At 45.4% G+C, this 18,374-nt stretch overlaps 1 protein-coding gene across 4 annotated transcripts in view; it reads right to left on the bottom strand.

The window, feature by feature from the left end:
- The window catches only part of PLS3 (plastin 3), a 44,888-nt gene that overhangs the window by 2,123 nt on the left and 24,391 nt on the right, over positions 1 to 18,374 (bottom strand). For all 4 annotated transcript variants that reach the window (XM_042876468.1, XM_042876469.1, XM_042876471.1 and 1 more), the window contains 14 exons: positions 15,424 to 15,510; positions 10,333 to 10,496; positions 8,105 to 8,234; positions 7,543 to 7,675; positions 6,683 to 6,764; positions 5,869 to 6,034; positions 5,107 to 5,249; positions 4,024 to 4,119; positions 3,345 to 3,540; positions 2,732 to 2,810; positions 1,993 to 2,107; positions 1,715 to 1,848; positions 734 to 857; positions 68 to 192 (listed from right to left, as the gene is read on the bottom strand). In XM_042876468.1, coding sequence (XP_042732402.1) covers positions 68 to 192; positions 734 to 857; positions 1,715 to 1,848; positions 1,993 to 2,107; positions 2,732 to 2,810; positions 3,345 to 3,540; positions 4,024 to 4,119; positions 5,107 to 5,249; positions 5,869 to 6,034; positions 6,683 to 6,764; positions 7,543 to 7,675; positions 8,105 to 8,234; positions 10,333 to 10,496; positions 15,424 to 15,490 — 1,754 coding nt within the window. In that variant the 5' untranslated portion in view covers positions 15,491 to 15,510. The remainder of the gene's footprint in view (positions 1 to 67; positions 193 to 733; positions 858 to 1,714; positions 1,849 to 1,992; positions 2,108 to 2,731; positions 2,811 to 3,344; positions 3,541 to 4,023; positions 4,120 to 5,106; positions 5,250 to 5,868; positions 6,035 to 6,682; positions 6,765 to 7,542; positions 7,676 to 8,104; positions 8,235 to 10,332; positions 10,497 to 15,423; positions 15,511 to 18,374) is intronic.

Genomic DNA, 18,374 nt, shown 5'->3' with positions numbered 1-18,374 from the left:
ACTTTAAGTCATGGCACAGTAGGTGCACTCTCCCAGAGCAAAGCAGCTTTCAAGATGATGGACTTACTTAGCATTATTTTGTTTGTCATCTTCTGATAGATGACCAGTCTTTACAAGGTCATAGTTGATGCAGCCAGGCTGTATAGCATCTATTAAGTCCACAACTGCCAAGCTCGTGCTGATAGTCTTGTCCTGGAGAATAAAAGCAGAGAAGCAAAGATGAATATCTAATCCTGAAGCGTACTTCTCACCTCACTTCAACTGCTCTGCAATGAGCAAAAAAACAAGCTTTAAACAAGCTATTTCGAAGCAGCACTGAGTGATTATTTCCAGCTGGACCACAGGGAAACTAAAGTGCTGCTTTTCTTTTGGTAATAACATGAGATCAGGACTCCAATTTACTGTAACCAGTCTGCAAAGCATTTACAGGCAGCAGATCCATCCTGTTGACCAGACCCCAGGGGACAATGCCTAAAACATTTGCCAACTCCAGCTTCAACATTTGATGGCACCTCAGCCCCCCACCGCTGCCCTAGAGACCGATCACACTCCTCCCCTCCTGTGACATCCCATCAGCTCACTAGCCTCACTGCTATGCTTCCACCATTGGCAGCCCTCAAAGACTCCCCTATGGCAGCCCAAAGCCACTTTGTTCCCAGCACTGTCTGGGAACTTGTCAAGGTTGACAAGACACTGTCTTCTCTTGTTTTGGATGCAAGAGGGGAACCTGCACCTTGAAATTCTGGATGGAGGTGGACTTCCCAGCTTCTTTCAGTGTCTGGTTTACCCAGTTGACTATAATGTCATCGTTGGCTTTCTGACCATCACCCAGGTCCTCAAGGACGTTCAGTGTGTACCTAAGCACAAGCAGAGACAACAAGGTTAGGCTTAGAGCCTGGGCTAAGACACAGAGAGCACACAGCCTGGATGCAACAAGAGCCAACACAAATCCGTGGCAGCAACCCCTTCAGCAAAGAGGAAGAGCCATCTATCTTACCTGAAAAGTGATTTATATTAAAGCATTTAGTCTTTCAAGCCTTTTAATGAAGGTTCACAAAATTGCCTGGGCTCAGGACGCTCTTAAGCTGTTTGAGCATTGACAGTTTGCTCAGAGGGGTAATGCACACTTCCTAGAGGCTTGGATCAAATCTCCTGTTAGTATTCTGGCCTCAGCATCACGTATGGAGATGACACACAACAGGACTGCAGATATAACTTATTTTGTTCATCTAGTTTAGAAGAATTCAGGGACAAGAGAAAAGGATATCAACTTCATCATCTGTTTTAAGTTAACATCCATTTTTTTCAAGTGTCTCCTTCCCCCCTACTCCACTTCAGGGGTTATGAAACAGCACTGGAACGTTCCTCTCATCACAGTTTTCTATTAAACATTGGAACAGAAATGTTGAGTAAATAGTCCTGCTTTGGGTTCCTACGCGTAGGTCAGCCTTGAACAGGTGAGAGAGGTGATTCTAGACCACAGCATGCCCACAGATCCACTGTGGGCTCTCTGGAGGTCTCTGCTCCAGCTTCCCATGAGCAGCAGGAGGAGCCCTGCCAGTTTCATCCAGCTGAGTCTTGAAACCTTGCCAAGGACAGAGGTTTGACAACCTTTGTGGGTGATCTGTTCCACTGCTGCAGTGCCCTCCTGGCAGAAATCTTCACAAGCCCAGTACTGCAATCAAAAGTTTTATGTGTTTGAGACAGGCCTTACCTTCTCATTAACTGCCAGACTAAGGCTAGTGTCAATGTTGGGTTTCCATCATTCAGATCCTGGCCTCCAATGCCAACCAGGGAGAATTTGGCTGGATGCTTTCCCAGATCAACAGCGTAGTTACAGTTTTCTAGCTACACAGGAAAAGAGTGCAAAGAATAATCACTCACAAACACACTCGCTTGAATGCAATCTTCAAATAGGAATTTCTAGATAGTTTACATTTATTTCTGCTCCTGGTGCTCATGGCTGCTTTGAAATTATATAAAAATGCTTACCTTTTTCATATTTGCTCCAAGCTTAGGGTATGGGGGTTTGTTAACCTTATTCCAGTCAACAGGAACTTTGATCTTCTCATATAATTGTAGTATTACCAGCGCATCTTGAAGATCACTAAAAATGGAACAAAACGTGACACGTAAGGGTTGAAGTACACTCTGATATTGTTATGTCATGGATAATTACTACTATTTACAGGTCCTTGCAATTTTAGTAACTCTAAGAAGGAAAACATTTTGTGATTTCCAGTGCAGAAGAAATACTCCATGCTTAACACTGGGTAGCTAAGCTAATACAGGTTTTCCTGTAATAACCACCACCAGATCCAGGAAATAATTTTGCTACACAAAATACCCAGAGGCAGTCACTTCTTTCCATTGACCATGGGGATCCAGAATACCCTGCCGCTGAACTACAATGATTTGGTCAAGCCTGAAAATTAGATGGCATATGAATTTAGATCCTGTTGCTTAAGATGTACAAGCATTGGGAACTCGGTGTACTAATTTACAAAGGGGAGGAGAAAACAAAGCATCTTCAGCCCTTAAAACCGATTGCTGGTGTGCCAGCACCAGAATTCCTTAAGCTAAGGGCTGCAGGGAGGATGCAGTGAGCACTGCCTATTCCCTAACAGCCTTTCTCAAGCTACTTCTTCAGCACTGTGAGCAGCAGGACACTGGTGTGAGCACATCTCCAGTCTGACCTAAGCTGGGTCTTTCCCAAGAGCCTAACACTTACCCATAGAGGTGATTTACATGGGGGTTCACACCAAGGGAGTTCATCCAGTTACGGAAGGTTCGTTCCTCGCGGGTCTCTCCTAAAAGAGACAGAGTTCATGCAACTTTCTGCAAGTTCAGAGCTGTGAGAGGGGTTTCCTCCTTGCAAGAGGGGAAGTTCAGTTATTTCCACTATAACTTTTTCAAAGAAGGAGCATCGCTCTGATCTTGTTTTGGTATCAGATTGATTTCACCAGCATGAGTTCCATACGTTTTGAAACAAAATGGAGCAAGAATGTCTTTCATATGGAGCTCACTAACACCCTTCTCCCAGTTCTGCCAACAATCTGTGCTGCCATGAACATCTCACCACATTATCAAGGTGTTTCTGCCTGTGGCAGGAAATTACAAAACCACCTTCCCAGCCCTGGCACAGGAAGCCACTGACAGTGCTCCTCCAGATCTGGAGCAGCCAAACAGGCCCTCAAGTACCTCCTCACCTGCCCAAAATGAGTAAACAACCATTGCAGCACCGAAACATCATATCGCAGGTGTTACAAGAGGCAGGGCACAGCCTCTTGTGCTACAAGTGTTCACTTGAGATATATCCCTCCTACTAATTTTGTGACCATCACCTTCTAGCAGAGTCCAGTCAATGTCCTGGTTTTCAGGCTTGGTAAGCGCCGGGTACTTGTTGAAAAGGTTTGCAACGAAGGCCAGGTTCAGTTTGGGATTTCCACTGACCACATCAGCCGGCGTGACAAACTGCCGGCACCCGAGCCGGTCTGCCTGCTGCAGCATGTACTCTGCCCTGCGCAAGTCATCCTTCTCCTGCCAGCAACACAAGAGACAAGAGCTGTCAGAGAAGAGATCGGGCTGCAAAGTCACCACTCCACCCGCCTTCACTAGGCATCGGTTGCTCATCAATTCAGCAACTGAAGAGATGAAGCATCCGCAATTAATCCATCCTGCTGTCGATACACTTGTCCCAATTTGCATCTGCTTTTCTTAGGACAGCCCTTCCCAAGTTTCTATACTTCCCATTATTTTTAAATTATTGGGTCAAAAGCAGAATTCAGCATGCCCCCAAATGCAGAAGAAATGCAAAATATTTCTCAATTATTCATGTTGGCAGACGGCGACCAGGTCTGCAAGAGGCACTCATTTAAAACATACCCGAGGTGTGTAGATGCCCACTGACACTTTACACACGCTTGAAATTAAGATACCAGGTTACCTAGAAGTCATGAGGGCAATTGCAGGGTCACAAGCAGCAGTTGTACAGTGTGAGGACACAACAGCCTGAATACTTACATTGAAACCCGACATGTTAATATCGATCTGAGGCTCTCCTTCTTTCTGCCCTTTGGGTGCAATTTGATTGAGAAGGTGGAAATAAGCTCTAGAATCCTGAAATGAGTGAAAAATAAAGCTCAGGTTTCCTGCACGGCAGTGCATACACCATAACAATTCATTTCAAGCTCATCTTTATCAAGTCACCATGTCTAATTGGCTTATGTACCTTTACTGAATTACCAAAATCTGTAAGCTTGACAGACAATAACAGAGCATGATGGCAGAAATCCAGGCAGCAGAAAAGAAAACAAAAGGAAGAGGTTAGAAATATTTAAGGTGAATAATTATGGTTTTTAACTGCTTGAACTCTGCCTTTACTGGACACTCTGCTGTGTGCTTTTCCAAGGGCCTCCAGCCCAGCTGTCCTTTCCTTCCTCCCAATTGTTAGCCAAGCAAATAAACTCCAGAAATGTGATTGCAAAAATTCCCTGTTGACCAGGAGGCATCATCCCCTGGTTTTCACTACTGCAAGGAGTGAGAAGAGAGCCACTCGTTGCATCTGAAAAATCATCTGTGAGCTTCCCCTCTCACATTAACACTCATCAGAGTGTAGAGAACAAGGGGTCTCATCTCCCTTCCTCTCCCAGGCCTGTGACGTTTTGGATGAAATGTCACCACCCACAAAGAGAACATGGAAATCACACTCCCCAGGGATGCAGCTCGTTATTGCATCCTGTCTGTGTGAGCTGCAGCACAGCCCTTTTTCCAGTGCTCTTGGAAATTAGTTTAAAAAAAGAGAAAATAGATGGATTAAGAACATCTGAAAATGTATGAAGAACACCATTGAGTAAAATACACAGCAGCTGTGCAGCAGGATCCCACTGGAGGAAACATTCATACAGTTTCATGGCAAGAGATGGCAGCATTATGATATCTTAAATATACTATTAATGAAACCTCCATTAAACCTATTATTTGGAGCATTAAGGTTAAGAAAGGTCCTGTCTCTGCATTAAGGGCCTCATAGATGCATGTGCAAACACAGCCCTGGCAACTCCCAGCCTTTTCCCAGACACTTGTGGCCAGGAGAGCTCTCAGTACCTTGATGTCTGTGCTGAAGTTATTGATTTTGTGCCAGCCTGCATTTTCCAAGTGGAAGTTTGCCCATCTTAGGAGCAGTTCTTCTGGGGATAGTTTCATAAGGTCCTCCAGATTTTCACCATCACGAAGTAAGGCAGCCAGTGCTGGAAGAAAAACGCTTGTGAATGGAAGGAAGGAGTTTCAGCAAAGGACCAAGCAAGTACAGGGAGACTGCTTCAGCATGATGTTCCCGCAGCAAGATGGATCTGAAGAGAATAAAGTCATCACAAACACATTCCCAAGGAGCTGAAGCCTTCCTCTGCCCTGGCACTGCTGCCAAGAGCTGTGGGTGCCCCGTCCTTGGAGGTGCCCAAGGCCATGGGGATGAGGGCAGCTGAACTAGCAGGGGGCAGCCAGCCCATGGCATGGGTTGGAACTGGACGTGCTTTAAGGTCCATTCCAACCCAAGCCATTCTACGAAAGCAAACTACAGGCTCTATAGCATCCACTTGGACCGCATCAAACATGCACATCACACCCAAGCAAGCCAACTTCTCAGCTACAAACCAGCTGGCGGGCACCCGGCCTGGCGCAGGCCCTCGACGAAGCTGATGGCCAGTGCTCCCCTTTCGGCAGAGGGGAGGGAAGAGACGATGGGGCCAGAAGCAGCAGCACGAGCAGTGCGGGCCGGAGCAGGCACAGCAGCACATTGAGCCCCTCGGCAGCGTGGGAGCAAGTCGGCGTTCATGCTCTGCAAGTTATCACTTAGAGAGCTTCATTTACCTTCATTTCTGCTGAGCTCAATGTCGGCAAACAAGCCAATCTTAATGATCTGCCAGAGAAGCCCAAGAACCAGGTGGGGTTTCCCTTCCCTCAAGTCCTCCGCACCAATATTGACAACATGACACCCGATGGCGGATGCAGAATTCAGCGCCAGGTTCAAGTTCTCCTGCAGACAACACAACCACGTGAGACGCTGCCCAGGGAGATGCCACTTTGCCTCTCATCCAGCGCTGGCAGAGTGGGGAATTTCCCCTCGTCCTCACTTCAACAGCTCGGAGGAAACGCTCCCAGCTGCCCCGATCTGAAGCTTTAATGGAGTTGCCAGCAGCAGGCTGAATCAGTAAGAACCAAAGGAGGCACAAGGGTTTAATTTCAGCCTCTGGTATCTAGTTTCACCCTTTTAGTCAGATATATCTAATGGAATCCACAAGAACATGGATGGAGAAGCGTGAAGGTATCCAAGCACATGCACGTGTGGGCATCTGTGCAAAACCAACCTGCTTTGCTATGAAACAATTCAAAGAGTCCAACAACCATAGCGTTTTGAAAAGACAGCACTGTATCTAACCACCACAGGAACAGCATTTCAGCATTTTATCCATTTTGTCATTAAGTTATCATTCTTGTCTTTTGAACTGTACCCATAGCACTGTGACTGCCAATAACACACCGGACAAAACCGCCTTTAACAATTCAATCCAAGTTATAAAACTCTTTCCTTTCCGTATTTCCACAATAATTCTTTGAGCCACTGTGCTGAGTTTCCCATTACTCTGAACGTGCTTTTCTGCCAACACACAGAACTGTATCATACCTGAATTATGAACGGTGTGAGTTTCTTCTTGTTAATTGCTCTTTCATCAATTGTGTCCGGAACAGAAAGATTGATCATTTTGCTGTCAGGAGGAAAAATAGCAACATTTGAACAACATCCAGTTTTTAATCTCAATAAGTTGTTGCATTCCTATAATGCTCACCACAGTACATTTCCTTTTATCTCCTCACCTTTGTGGATCATTTTGGTTTGTTTTTCTATATCAAGGTTGTGTAAATCAGATGTTCATATTTATGTTATCAAGAACGTATTTGGAATGTATCTGAAACTAATAGCTAAGCCTGAAACCTTAAACATCTCCCTAGCCACCATTGATCTCAGCTGCTGGAGCAAAAAGAGCACATGAATTATTCACAAATGCAGTCACTGAACTACTGAACACTCATTGCTATGTTGTCAGGTGCTGCAGTGTAGTAAGACAACGCTCTTCCTCCTATTGTACAGATGTACTATTGCTGACAAGAAAAACTGCACCAGAAAAAAGTGCAAACACCGAGAGCTTAGTGGGGAAGGTGTGAGCAAAATGGATTTTTACTCAACAGAAGACACAACATGTTTTTACTTTATATTGTGAATACTTCCTGCTCAGTCTTCGCCTGAATAACTGAATTACTTGAAACTGTGGAAATAAAGATCACAAGGTAAAGCAAAGCTTGTACCAAAGCAGATGCACCACACATAGACAGTAAAGCCTGGGTGACTGAGCCCTTGTTCATACATACAACACTACACAGACACATTGGCACACAAAACCAGCCTAGCATGCAATGGAAATTCCCCTACCCATGGAATTTGGGGGATTTGTTTGTTTTTTAAAGTCAGGAGCCATCATGACTTACCACAGCACAATCCCATCTCCCACCGCTTTGAACAGGTCGTCTGTATTTGGGTTCATTGGAATAACGTGCCTGCAGTCAGCATCATTTTCCAGGGCTTTGTTTATCCAGTTTACAAAGGCATATTTTTCTTCCTCTAAGATTTAATTCAATTTAATGTAAATTTAATACAGGCTTCTTCACAACACAGCAAAATCTTCCCAGAAGTGCTTACGATAACCCAGGAAAAGCAACACACTGCCACTATTGTATTGGATACACAGAGTTTAAAAAAAAAACCTGAAATTAAACTTCCATCTATCAGAACGTTTTCACCATTTACCCACTGCATTTTAGCCACATCCCAAATGTGGCACAAGGACTTCATCAGCAAGCACGGTTAACAAAACAAATAAGCACACGTTTAATTTACACTTTGCTTTACCCTGCATTCAGTCCTGCTCTTCACCTCGATCTGTGATTATTCAGCTACTGGAGAAAGCACAGTATGTGGCAGACAGCAGAAATCTGCTCTTTTTTTTTGCCTCCCCTCACCCAAGAGAAGAGCAGAGAGTCAGAGATGTACCTGAGTACGAGTGCTGCGTCCCCTCACTGGAGAGCTCTGAGGTGCCCCCGATGGCACAGATGCCTTCCTTCCTGTTGATGGCTTTTCTGAAAGTTTTAGCAATGTCACTGCTTTTCACCTCTTGGAATATCTGCAATTGAAAGGGCTCAGAGTGACAAAAAATGCCTTCATAAAAGGGGGGGGGGGGATGGGGGAAAGAGGGCTGTGAAAAAGAAACAGGAAAAAAAGCTGCATTCTGCTTCTCAGCTTTGAAGCAAACTCTGCGGTACAATCAGCAAACGTGAAGGGCCTAGCAAAGTTGTAGTGAGATTAAATGCAACAAGGGCAGTGGGCAGAGCTGACCCACTCTCTAACACAAACTGCGAGTGGCCATTGAGGCAGCAGCAATAGGTTTGCAGTAACCTGCACACATTTACCTTCCCACGTGGATTTCATGAGACCAGGAGCAAAAAGTGAGAACTTTGCAATAGGAGAGCAGGTACACATGCAGCAGCTTCCACAATCCAAAGCTGTTGTGCAATTTTAACCTTAAGCCAGGTGCTCATGTGGCTTTAGTTCACACAAAAGGCTTTGTCCACAACCCACAGGAGACAACAAAAAACCACCTATACATCAACACAATACACTGTCTATGCAACCTAATCTGCAATAACCTGTAACAACAGGTAAGCTTTTTTCTAGCAGGCTTAGACTACCTGTCAAAATGCATTTAAGGGAAGAAGAGTTCTTTAAGCATAGGATTACACCATGTGGTTTCTGCAGGTTGCATGCCACTATTAGTGGCCTTGAGGTCCTATAGAACTGAGAAACCATTCAACAAATGAAAGGCCAAATTAATGACCTTTGAATAGAAGGTCATTCAAATACTGAATGGTTTGAAGCCTACTGTAATTCCCTCAAAACTGGTTCCAGCCAAATTGAAAATACAAATCAAAAAGTGTGTGTATTTTTGTATTTGCTGGAGTAATGGGATTACACAGCTTCATTGAAAATACATGCTTTAATTCTGAGGTATCACCAAGTCGCTTGACCCCAAATTCAAGGGGGTTCATGGCTTACCTGGTACCAGAAATCCCAACAGAATTGCTCAGAGTTGAAAAACAACAACAGTTCCACTCACAAAAATCCTACAACTAACCACTGCTTCTGCTGTGTAGCCTGGCTGCCTGCAAGACATTTTCTTGATGTTTACTTCATCATTGGTACCATTCAAGAGTCTGACAGAAGAGATTTATTTCTTCCTTCCTAGGGCAAAGAGTTATGGACCACTTCAAACCAACAGCTGAACCATGCACCCAGCATGCAAGTGTTCACAAACTGCAAACAAACTCCAACTTACTAGTTGACTCCGAACTCAAAAGTTCAGAGGGTCTGAAAACAATTAAGGAACAGAAAGTGGTGAATCTAAGTTGACATGAGAACAGCTCCCTGAATGTAGGAGGAGAACAGCTCCTCTACATTTTATGATATTATTCTTCCAACACTCAGTGTATAAAAAGGATGAAGAGATGGATATCGAACCACCAGCACATCAGAGGAAGTATTGTCCTTTTGAGAAGACAAAATAAAGCAAATTAATTGGAAAAATCTGACCTATTTCTGAATGTTGGACCCATCAACCAGCTTCTCCCACCTCCCTAGTCCTGTCCTTCCCTTTTAAGGCAACACACAGACCTGAAAGATCTGAAGTTTCCTAGATCGGCATGTAGAGTAATTTCAAAGTATGCCTTGAAATGTCCTCTCAAATCTTTAGCAAGTATTTGTAGTCTGATTAAATTAAGAAAGGAAATTACGCTGCTTCTCTGGGAAAACAGCATTCATCTGCGTGCCTGGAAAAAGAGTTGCTCCCAGTCAATCCTCAGAGCTTGGAGAACTGGAAGTCTTTTGTCCAGTTGCCACCCCCACATGGAAATAGAGTTCCAGCCTCCAATGGGCTTTTCATAAAGGAAAAGCGTGTAGAAGAAAATTGTTTTGTTTGGTTTCAAAAACAGTGCATTTCCTCTTTGTCCAAATCTACAGCCTGATAATAACAGCACAGAAGACTGTAGAAGTCTCTATATGACCAAAGAGCTGCTTGTTACCAGAAAAATCCTCAAAAGCAATCTGTTTGTGGAAAGAAAACTAGAATTAGGCCAAGGTCAACCTTTTCAGACTGTTTCTTTGGCTTTGTCTAAAAGAACACCCTTAGACCATATACTAGATGCTGGAAGTTCAGAAATAGCACTTACATAGACAAACTCTTCAAAACTAATCTTCCCATCCTTATTCTTGTCGCCGTCGATCATGAGCTTCTGTATGATCTCTCTCACTTTGTACCCAGGGAGAGGCAGGTTGGCTTCCTTGAAGAGCTCATGCAACTCATAGTCACAGATGAACCCATTGCTGTTGAGGTCTGGGAAAGAAAAGGGGTGGAAGAAGGTAAATTAGAAACACACCAGACATCCAATGGGACAAGCTCCAGAAAGTGGGGGAGAAACACCGTTCCCATGCTCAAATGTGCTTTATGCAGATGGATGTCCAGGAGACACAGAGTTTAGGCAGGATGTCCTAGTGTGACTGGTCACAGCGTGCCTGTTCTAGGACCATGCATCTTTGCTGATGGCAGGATCTGTGTAGGATGCAGGCACACAGTGGGAAACCCACACCGAAAGCACCAAACCCAAGAAGCACGCATTAAATAGACACTACCCAGGAAGCATGAGTTCAGTGCACAAAGCTCACCCACAGAGAGGGACACAGCATGAGCCACAAGCTCAGCCTGGCTTTGTGCAATGGCCGCTTCCAGGCAGGACTGAGCAAGGCTGATCTCAGTGCACATGACCAATCCTGGCCTAAAAGTTTCACAAGAGAACATCTGCGTTGCCATAAATCATTTCCAGAATGTTACTTTTTGCATCTGAATTGCACCGCAGCTGGTTTCTGCATCAAAAATAGAAGGTCATGAAATGCAGCACGTTTTTGCATTCTGAACTAAAAAGACTAAGTCAGCACAGCAGTTACTTTTTAATCACGCTGATAATGATGTTCTCCACTTATTGCTGACAAAAAAAATGCTGCCAGATCTTTCAGTGATGCCTATGAATGCCCTGCAATGGCGTTCAGTCAGCTACCAAGACGCAGCAGCACGGCATGCCTAGCAAGATGTGATCACCTACATGACTTGCTTGTTGCTTTCTTCCTCTGCAAGTGGAAACCTTGAGCTTCGTATGTCAACACATCCCAGCCCCTTTGCAGATAGAGTCACATCTACAGACGACACAAACCCAGCTGCTTTTGCTGCAGCCACGGAAGGACACAGGTTGAGTGCTATTTATAAGGCAGCAGACTCTCCATAAGGCCACAGAATTTAATTGAGCTCAAGCAGCAGCTTCTGCTCCCCAGACACCCTTGCAGACAGCAGCCTGCACAGTAAGAGAGCCTCACCAGCCCCAGCAATGCTGGCTTTTGTTCCCAAGACAGTCTCACGCTGCAGTCACAGGGGTTGGTATTTATGCTTCAAGGGAGACACTTTCTACAGTAAAAGAGGCAGGGTGGCTCAGAAGTCCAGTTCGCTAGCAAATTTTGAAAGTCAGTTTACTTTTAATGATGTGTGAGTAGTGGTTTTCAAGTTGTATTTAAAAAAAAAAAAAAAAAAAAGTTCCAGCAAGCAGCATGTCCTCACCACCACTCCAGCCCTCCTCATTTTCCACATCCACATGGGATTTTAAGATTGCTTTCAGAAGTTAGCAAGAAAGTGAAATTCAAATGCTCGCTGGCAGATGTCCAAAGGAACAGTCCCTAGCTCTCAAACTAAAGAACAACATCAAGTCCAGCCAATTAATAAATACATTAAACTACTTCATGAGATGTCAGTGTTTACAATAATGCTGATGAATTAAAGTGGTAAGGGACAATGATTAATGATAGCAACTGGCTGCTGTCTGGCCTTCAATTTCAGAATTTTATTCCAAAATAATATAAGCTTACAAAGGCAAGCTTCGTTAAACAGTCCAGTCTGAGATGTCATCAGTGAGCTATTTCCCCTGCAGATAAATCACAGCTTCTTCCGTTACAGCTTTCTTTCTTACTGCTAAATCTAACCACGTAATATGCATCTTTTTCCTATCTCATATCCAGGAAAAAAAAAAAACAAACACACACATAGATAGGGAAGAGATTTGCTAATCTCCGGGGCCCATTAACCTGAAATAGAACTTCAATTTCACCTCCAGCACGCCTTAAACCAACACCCACTGCTTGAGCCTGTGCTTGGATGAACCAACCACAATCCTTTGCCACGCTGCCAAATAAACAGGTGAATCCAGAAACACTTGTTCATCCCACCTTTCAGTCAGCTCACCACCTAAAAATGAAACTTTACATCATAAAACGTAACCAACTGGAAGAGCTCTTACTGGTGAGAAACACACCTTAGTGCACCCTTGGGTCTCCACCACAGTCCTTCCAACGCTTAACAACATCCCAAACACTCACCTCTAGGAATTACTCTCCTACAGCATCCTGGGAAAAAGTGTCACTGATTTATTTCAAAGATTAAAAGGACACCTACGTCCCAGACTCTGTGGGAGGGGATCTACCAGCAAAGCAGGTCTGTTGGCTCAGATGCAAGACCCCACACCAAGCCAGAGTTCTTCCAGTAAAGACAGTCTCATGTCAAGCTCTAGCTGCTCAACCACAGAAAGGCACATTTAAGCATTAAAGCCTGCTGGATGTGCCAGCCCATGGATTTGGCTTGGCAGCAGAGCCCAGTAACTAGCAGCTCACTGTGCAGTGGAATTTGGACCCATTCTTTCCCTAGCATGTCAAAAAGGTGTAATGCCATAGCCCTGTCAGCACAACAAATAGGCCTGAAACCTCATCCCACAAGGCAGCTCCCTCCCTACTCACACTCCCCCTCTGAAAACACGGTCAGTTTATCTTGTAGCAGCATTACAAGATTCACCTTTGCAGCACCAGCAAGCTGCAATTGTGTGCAGCATTACTGCTGATCCACCATATGGTGCCTTGCTGGATGTCCTGCAACAGGGCCAGCGTTCGGACAGGAGGGGGTCTAAAATCCTGCTCCTAACAAAACCTGAAATGGCATCTAACAGCTGAAGAGGCTGTCAAAATAGAAGCCATCCCAAACAAAATCCCTCGGCATACGATCCAGAATTACTAATGGAAGAAGGCAAAATTGTTTTACCAGACAAGCTACAGCCTGGATTCATTATAATCTGCCTGATGGAAAGGAAACTACAGCACGTCTGAAGTTTCCTATTTCCACTGAAAGATGCATCGTGCCAGCATGCTCAACCTGCCAAAGGTCACAGCAGCGATAGATGGCTCCATCTTCTGCCCATACGCAGGTGGCGCAGCAAAGCCACAAAAAAACAAAACCCCAAAAGCTGCTTCAAGCTCTGGCTCAGCTTCCTCCAGACAAGTCCTTAAAATAGCTTAAATAACAGGATGCAAGAGGGGAAAGTAACCACACATTTCCTTTTAAGGACACAGGCTCTCAGCAGGGCGCTGGAGCAGGGTCACAGATCCCTGTTTGCCATAAGCTAGCATTTCAGAGCATTGTTTCACCACCTTGCAGCATCGAACAAAATGTTCGCCTGCACTGTTTTTTAAGCACTTCTCATTTCCAGAAAAGATCCTTATCTCTGCTTACTAGGAACAGGGAGAAGGAAGATAAATAAGCAGAGCAAGACTGCAGATTCTGTAGCGCTGTTCCTTCTCTACCAAGTGCCACCGTTTGGTCAAGAACAAACAGAGAAGCAGCAATATCTGGTTGTTGAATGCTGGGAGCTGCTTGTCCGAGCTGCAGATAACTTCAGTACCTTATAACATCCTAGACAGTTATAGAGCCCAGGGTGGAGGTGGCTCCTTCAGGCACAAAAGAGAGCAGTAAAGATGCTCTTGACAAACACCACGGCAGTGTCTGTGGGTTGTACCATGCCTAAACCACACAAACCAAAGGCTTTTTAAAAGGGCAAGCAGAGCTCATCACACCTGTGGGTATATACTAATGGTTAATTACCACATTTCTTGTTACTTAAGTTTTGACACTTCCATTTAAACTGAACAGAGATCCACCTCCCTTAGAGCAAGCTGGTTTCCTAACATAAATCACTATCTGAATAGGTTTCCCAGAGCAAAGGTAGACAACCAACCTCACTGACAAAAAGCCAATCCATTGCAACCAGGTTAATCATTTTAGTTTACCCAAGGTCAGAATGGGCTACCTGCACCCTATTTTCAACAACATCTGCACTTAGAAGTACATTATGCATTGAGAAGCACGATGGTCACTCTCCTCCCTCTGTGCCAACTGACTTCCACCTGCCCTAAAGGCTTAGGGGAAGGGCAAAAATGGGAGAGCAAACTGCCAAAAACTCAACTTGCTTCACGTCCCACCACTGTTCTGTGAGAATCGGTTACCTCTGAAATCCACCTTTATTGCTGCAGATTGTGAATTGACAGCAAGCCAGAGCTTTCATCAGATGTGAGGCAGATCTGAGCACCACGGATGTGCAGCTGGGAGGGGAGTGGGGGTTGGCCAGCCTCTGCACAACCCACTCCCGCCCATTCCCAGCCCCAGCTGCAGACTCTGACCTCAGTCTGCTGCTGCCACCCTGCTCCCACTCCTCCCTCCCATAAGCCCTATGAGGAAGCCAAAGCAGCAGAAAACAATTTCTCTCCATCATGTTAGCTCTCTGCCCATCTAAGCTCTCTGCCCATCTAAGCTTCCCTATACAGCCTGCAATGGGCTCCTGCCACACCAGCCCAGGGGAAGGGTGGGAGCAGGCAGAGCAACCCAGAGCATCTCCCGCTGCCAGGGAGGTGGGACCTGGAGAGACACGGATCCACCAGAGGGCCCACAGTACCCACACAGCATTTTATCATCACCGAAGGTGATGGCCAGGTATGCAGCTACTAATTAGGCTTTGCTGCATGCACACCCAACTCAGTGCCTCCACACACCAGAAGTGTAGCATCTACATTTCCCTTCTGCCAAAACAGCCCAAACCAGCACTCCCAGCACCAAGTCCCAAAGCAGTGGGGTGATGGGCTGACAGTTGGATGATTTTAGAAGTGTTTTCCAGCCTTTATGATTCTATGATATTAAGTGTTGCCTGGCCAAAGTACCAGGCCTCCCCTTTGTGCTCCTTGGCTAGAAGCAACACTCAGAAGCAGTGATGCTGCCAAGTGACTCCTGGGCATGAAGAGCAGGAGAGTGTCCACATCCTGCTGGCATTGCTACTCCCAGGGGTGGGAGAAACTCGCTCCAAGCGCACAGAAGACAGAGGCAAGGTGCCCTCCCCGTCCCCGCTTACCAACTTTGGCAAAGGCCTCCTTGAGTTCCTCCAGCTCATCTTTGGAGATCTGCATGGTGACAGCCATCTCATGGATTTAGGGAGGACCTAAAGAGAGAAAAGGGCACTGTGTGAAACCAAGCTGTACTCAAACACAGGCAGTTCTGAACAGCAGTATAGTAATAAGCAGCACTAAGACCACTGTAGCTCTCAAAGCCACATTTGCCTTTCCAATAAGAAAACTGGACATTAAACTTGGAAGTGGGAAATGCACTCCTTACCAAGTCAGAAATCCCATTCGCTTTGTTAATATTTAGCTCAGTGTATTTATTTTACAGGCTGTTGTTCTGCACACATTAAGGCAACCACTGCAGGCACGTGCTGCAGTTGGGAAGAACTCCCACATCCAGGCATTTTCAGAGCTTTGAACAACACAAACCTAGAGTTTAAATGTTAATACAAGAGTGAAGGACTGGCTCTGCCTGCCCATTTGCCCACAGAAAAGCACACAACTACCAAAAACAAACAACAAAGATTCTGAACAGTACTTCAAAAAGGTCTTTTTGCGCACAGTAGCATACTGATAGTTTCTTCTCAAAGGAAACAGGCTGTTTTTTAACAACAAAACTGAATAAACACTGATTTCCTGGAGTCAGTCTCTTGCATGTGTTGTAATCCTCTTTTCCAAAATCCAATTCGGTGCTACCTGCTAGCCTGGAGAACAGGTATGGTCATAGGGATGGTAAAATGCCAGGGACTTGCCCACCTCCCCTTCCTGTGACATTTGTGACAGCAGCAGTAGATGATGTTGGCACTTTGGTCAATACAAACAGAAGAGATTGGTGATTTATTGGAGGTGCAAACAGGACAAACTTTGTGCAATGGCCTCTCAGGAACAAAAAGGTGCATGCTGCTGAACACAGCCCAGTGCTTTTAAAAATGGGGATGTGGGCAGGCTCCATGCAACTTCCAAAGAGATTTGCAACCCGAGACTTTCCAGCTCTCACTTTGTTACCTACAAAGCGAAAGACTAAAAGGTTTCCTCCTCTGCCTATGGGAACAGACGTAGCCTGCTTCTCTGCGAGCAAAGGGATGAATGCAGATTTACAGAGCTTCAGAAAAGGGGATCCCAAAAGGCTGTCTCTTGGCTGGAGTGAGAACCCAGGCTGGGATTCAGCAGTGCCTGTGCTGTGATGAGCAAACCTCTTTTGTTTGAAGCTCCCAGCTGCTCCACAAGCACTTGTTTGGTTAAGAACCCCGAGTTTGCCTATCTGTAAATAATCACTTTCTGCAACACCTCACTCAGTTTGGAAAGAGGAAAGTCGTTAGAGATGAGAGTGATGGGCAGGCGTGGCACCCTGGGAACGCAGCACCCATGGGTGCCAGCAGCAGGGAGAGGCACCAAGAAGCTGCATCACTGCAGAACACAGAGGAGAGTCGAGCAGAGCCCACCTCTGAGCTCAATGACCTTCATTGCCAGGCTTGTACTACAAGAACAGGGCAGAGGAGGAATTACTGCAAAACCTGGGTCAGGCTGATGGAGCAAAAAAGCACCATGATAAAAGCTGTAACAGCCACCAGACCAGGACCTTGGCTGTTAGTGAGCCAGCTCCCCCTGCAGCACTTGTGCAGCCCCATCCTCAAAGCCTCCAACACCTGGGTGCTTTTCCAAGGGACAGAGGAGTTGCTCAGCAAGAAAAGTCAGCACTGAGCGATCTCAGTGCACACTACCAAAGGTGGATTTCACAACTGGCAGAAACACGCTGGTATCAAGATCAGCAGCAGTTCTGGCTATGCATGGAATCACCCTGGCAGGAGAGGCTGAGCTCACTGCTATTTGCCTAAGCCTCGTTTATGCCAATTCACCTTCAAACCATCAGAGCTTCCCTTAAAAAGAGATTTCCAAACACATCCATATATAACCCCTTATCGAAACTTAGCTTGCTGCTGTCTCTCCCATCTTTAACAGCAGAATGAGCAGTTGAAATAAAATAAAAGCTGCATTGTTTGACTTTATCAGGGAATGATCACACTCTGGATACGCCCTGCAGTTGTTGTTGGTGTGGATTTTCACTTAAAGAACAATTTCCTTTCCAGTCCCTATGCTTTTCGTCTTTGCAAGTCTATAAGAGAGATCTCTGTTTTGCCATCACTTTCTTCCTTCTTCCCTTCTCCTCTCAACTTGAACCAATAAATAAAAAAAAAAAAAGCAGACACCTGACCTTGGTACAGCCTGAGAAGGGAAAAGCATAGCAAGATACAACAACACAGCATAGGAAAAGGTCAGCAGGCCAAGCAAGCTACAAGCAGACAGGTTGGGAGCTTCCAGCAGGATTAGCTGCTGGTGATGATGTTTGAGTCGATCCCCCAACCCTCCTTTCCCCCAGAGGAAAGGATTACACCTCCACTTGGCACACGGGGCTGGAGAGGCTGGAAAAGCTTTTCAGTTTTCTGCTTTGTTTCTTCTTCCTTTTTTTTTTTTTAATAGCTAAGTCAAGGGCATTCAGAATTGTGTTTTTCATTCAGATGTATTTTTAAACAATCGGCTTTGTCTTCATGAACATAAACCCCCTTTGTAATGCAGCATTGGCCATCACACATCAGCTGTCTCAGACTCAGCACTGCAGTCCTCATGCCTCACCACGTCCCACTGACTCGTGCTGGGCAAAGCCTCAGACATGGTAGGGCATGCAACGCTGGCCAGAGAAAAACTGTGGTTAAAAGTCCCATTGTAGAGGAAGGACCGAAAGAAAGAGGAATGAATGAGGGAAACAAAAGATGACAGAAGGAAGTGATCCCACACCCATTTTGTACACTTGGTGTAAAAGTATAAATGGGAAGGCTCACTGGTTAATGTGCACAGAAACAGAGCGTTATAGAGATGCAATTCCTGCTCAACCCCACCCCAAGTCCTACCTCCATCCCTCGGACATGGAGCAAGAGTTTGTGGGGCTCCCTGCCACCACGGTGCA

Source organism: Lagopus leucura, unplaced genomic scaffold (genome assembly GCF_019238085.1).
Source record: "Lagopus leucura isolate 7727_CA_CO unplaced genomic scaffold, USGS_WTPT01 Super-Scaffold_100016, whole genome shotgun sequence".
Lineage (NCBI taxonomy): Eukaryota > Metazoa > Chordata > Aves > Galliformes > Phasianidae > Lagopus > Lagopus leucura.
Note: the sequence above shows the minus strand (reverse complement) of the source record. Positions and strands in the feature narration are given on the sequence as shown.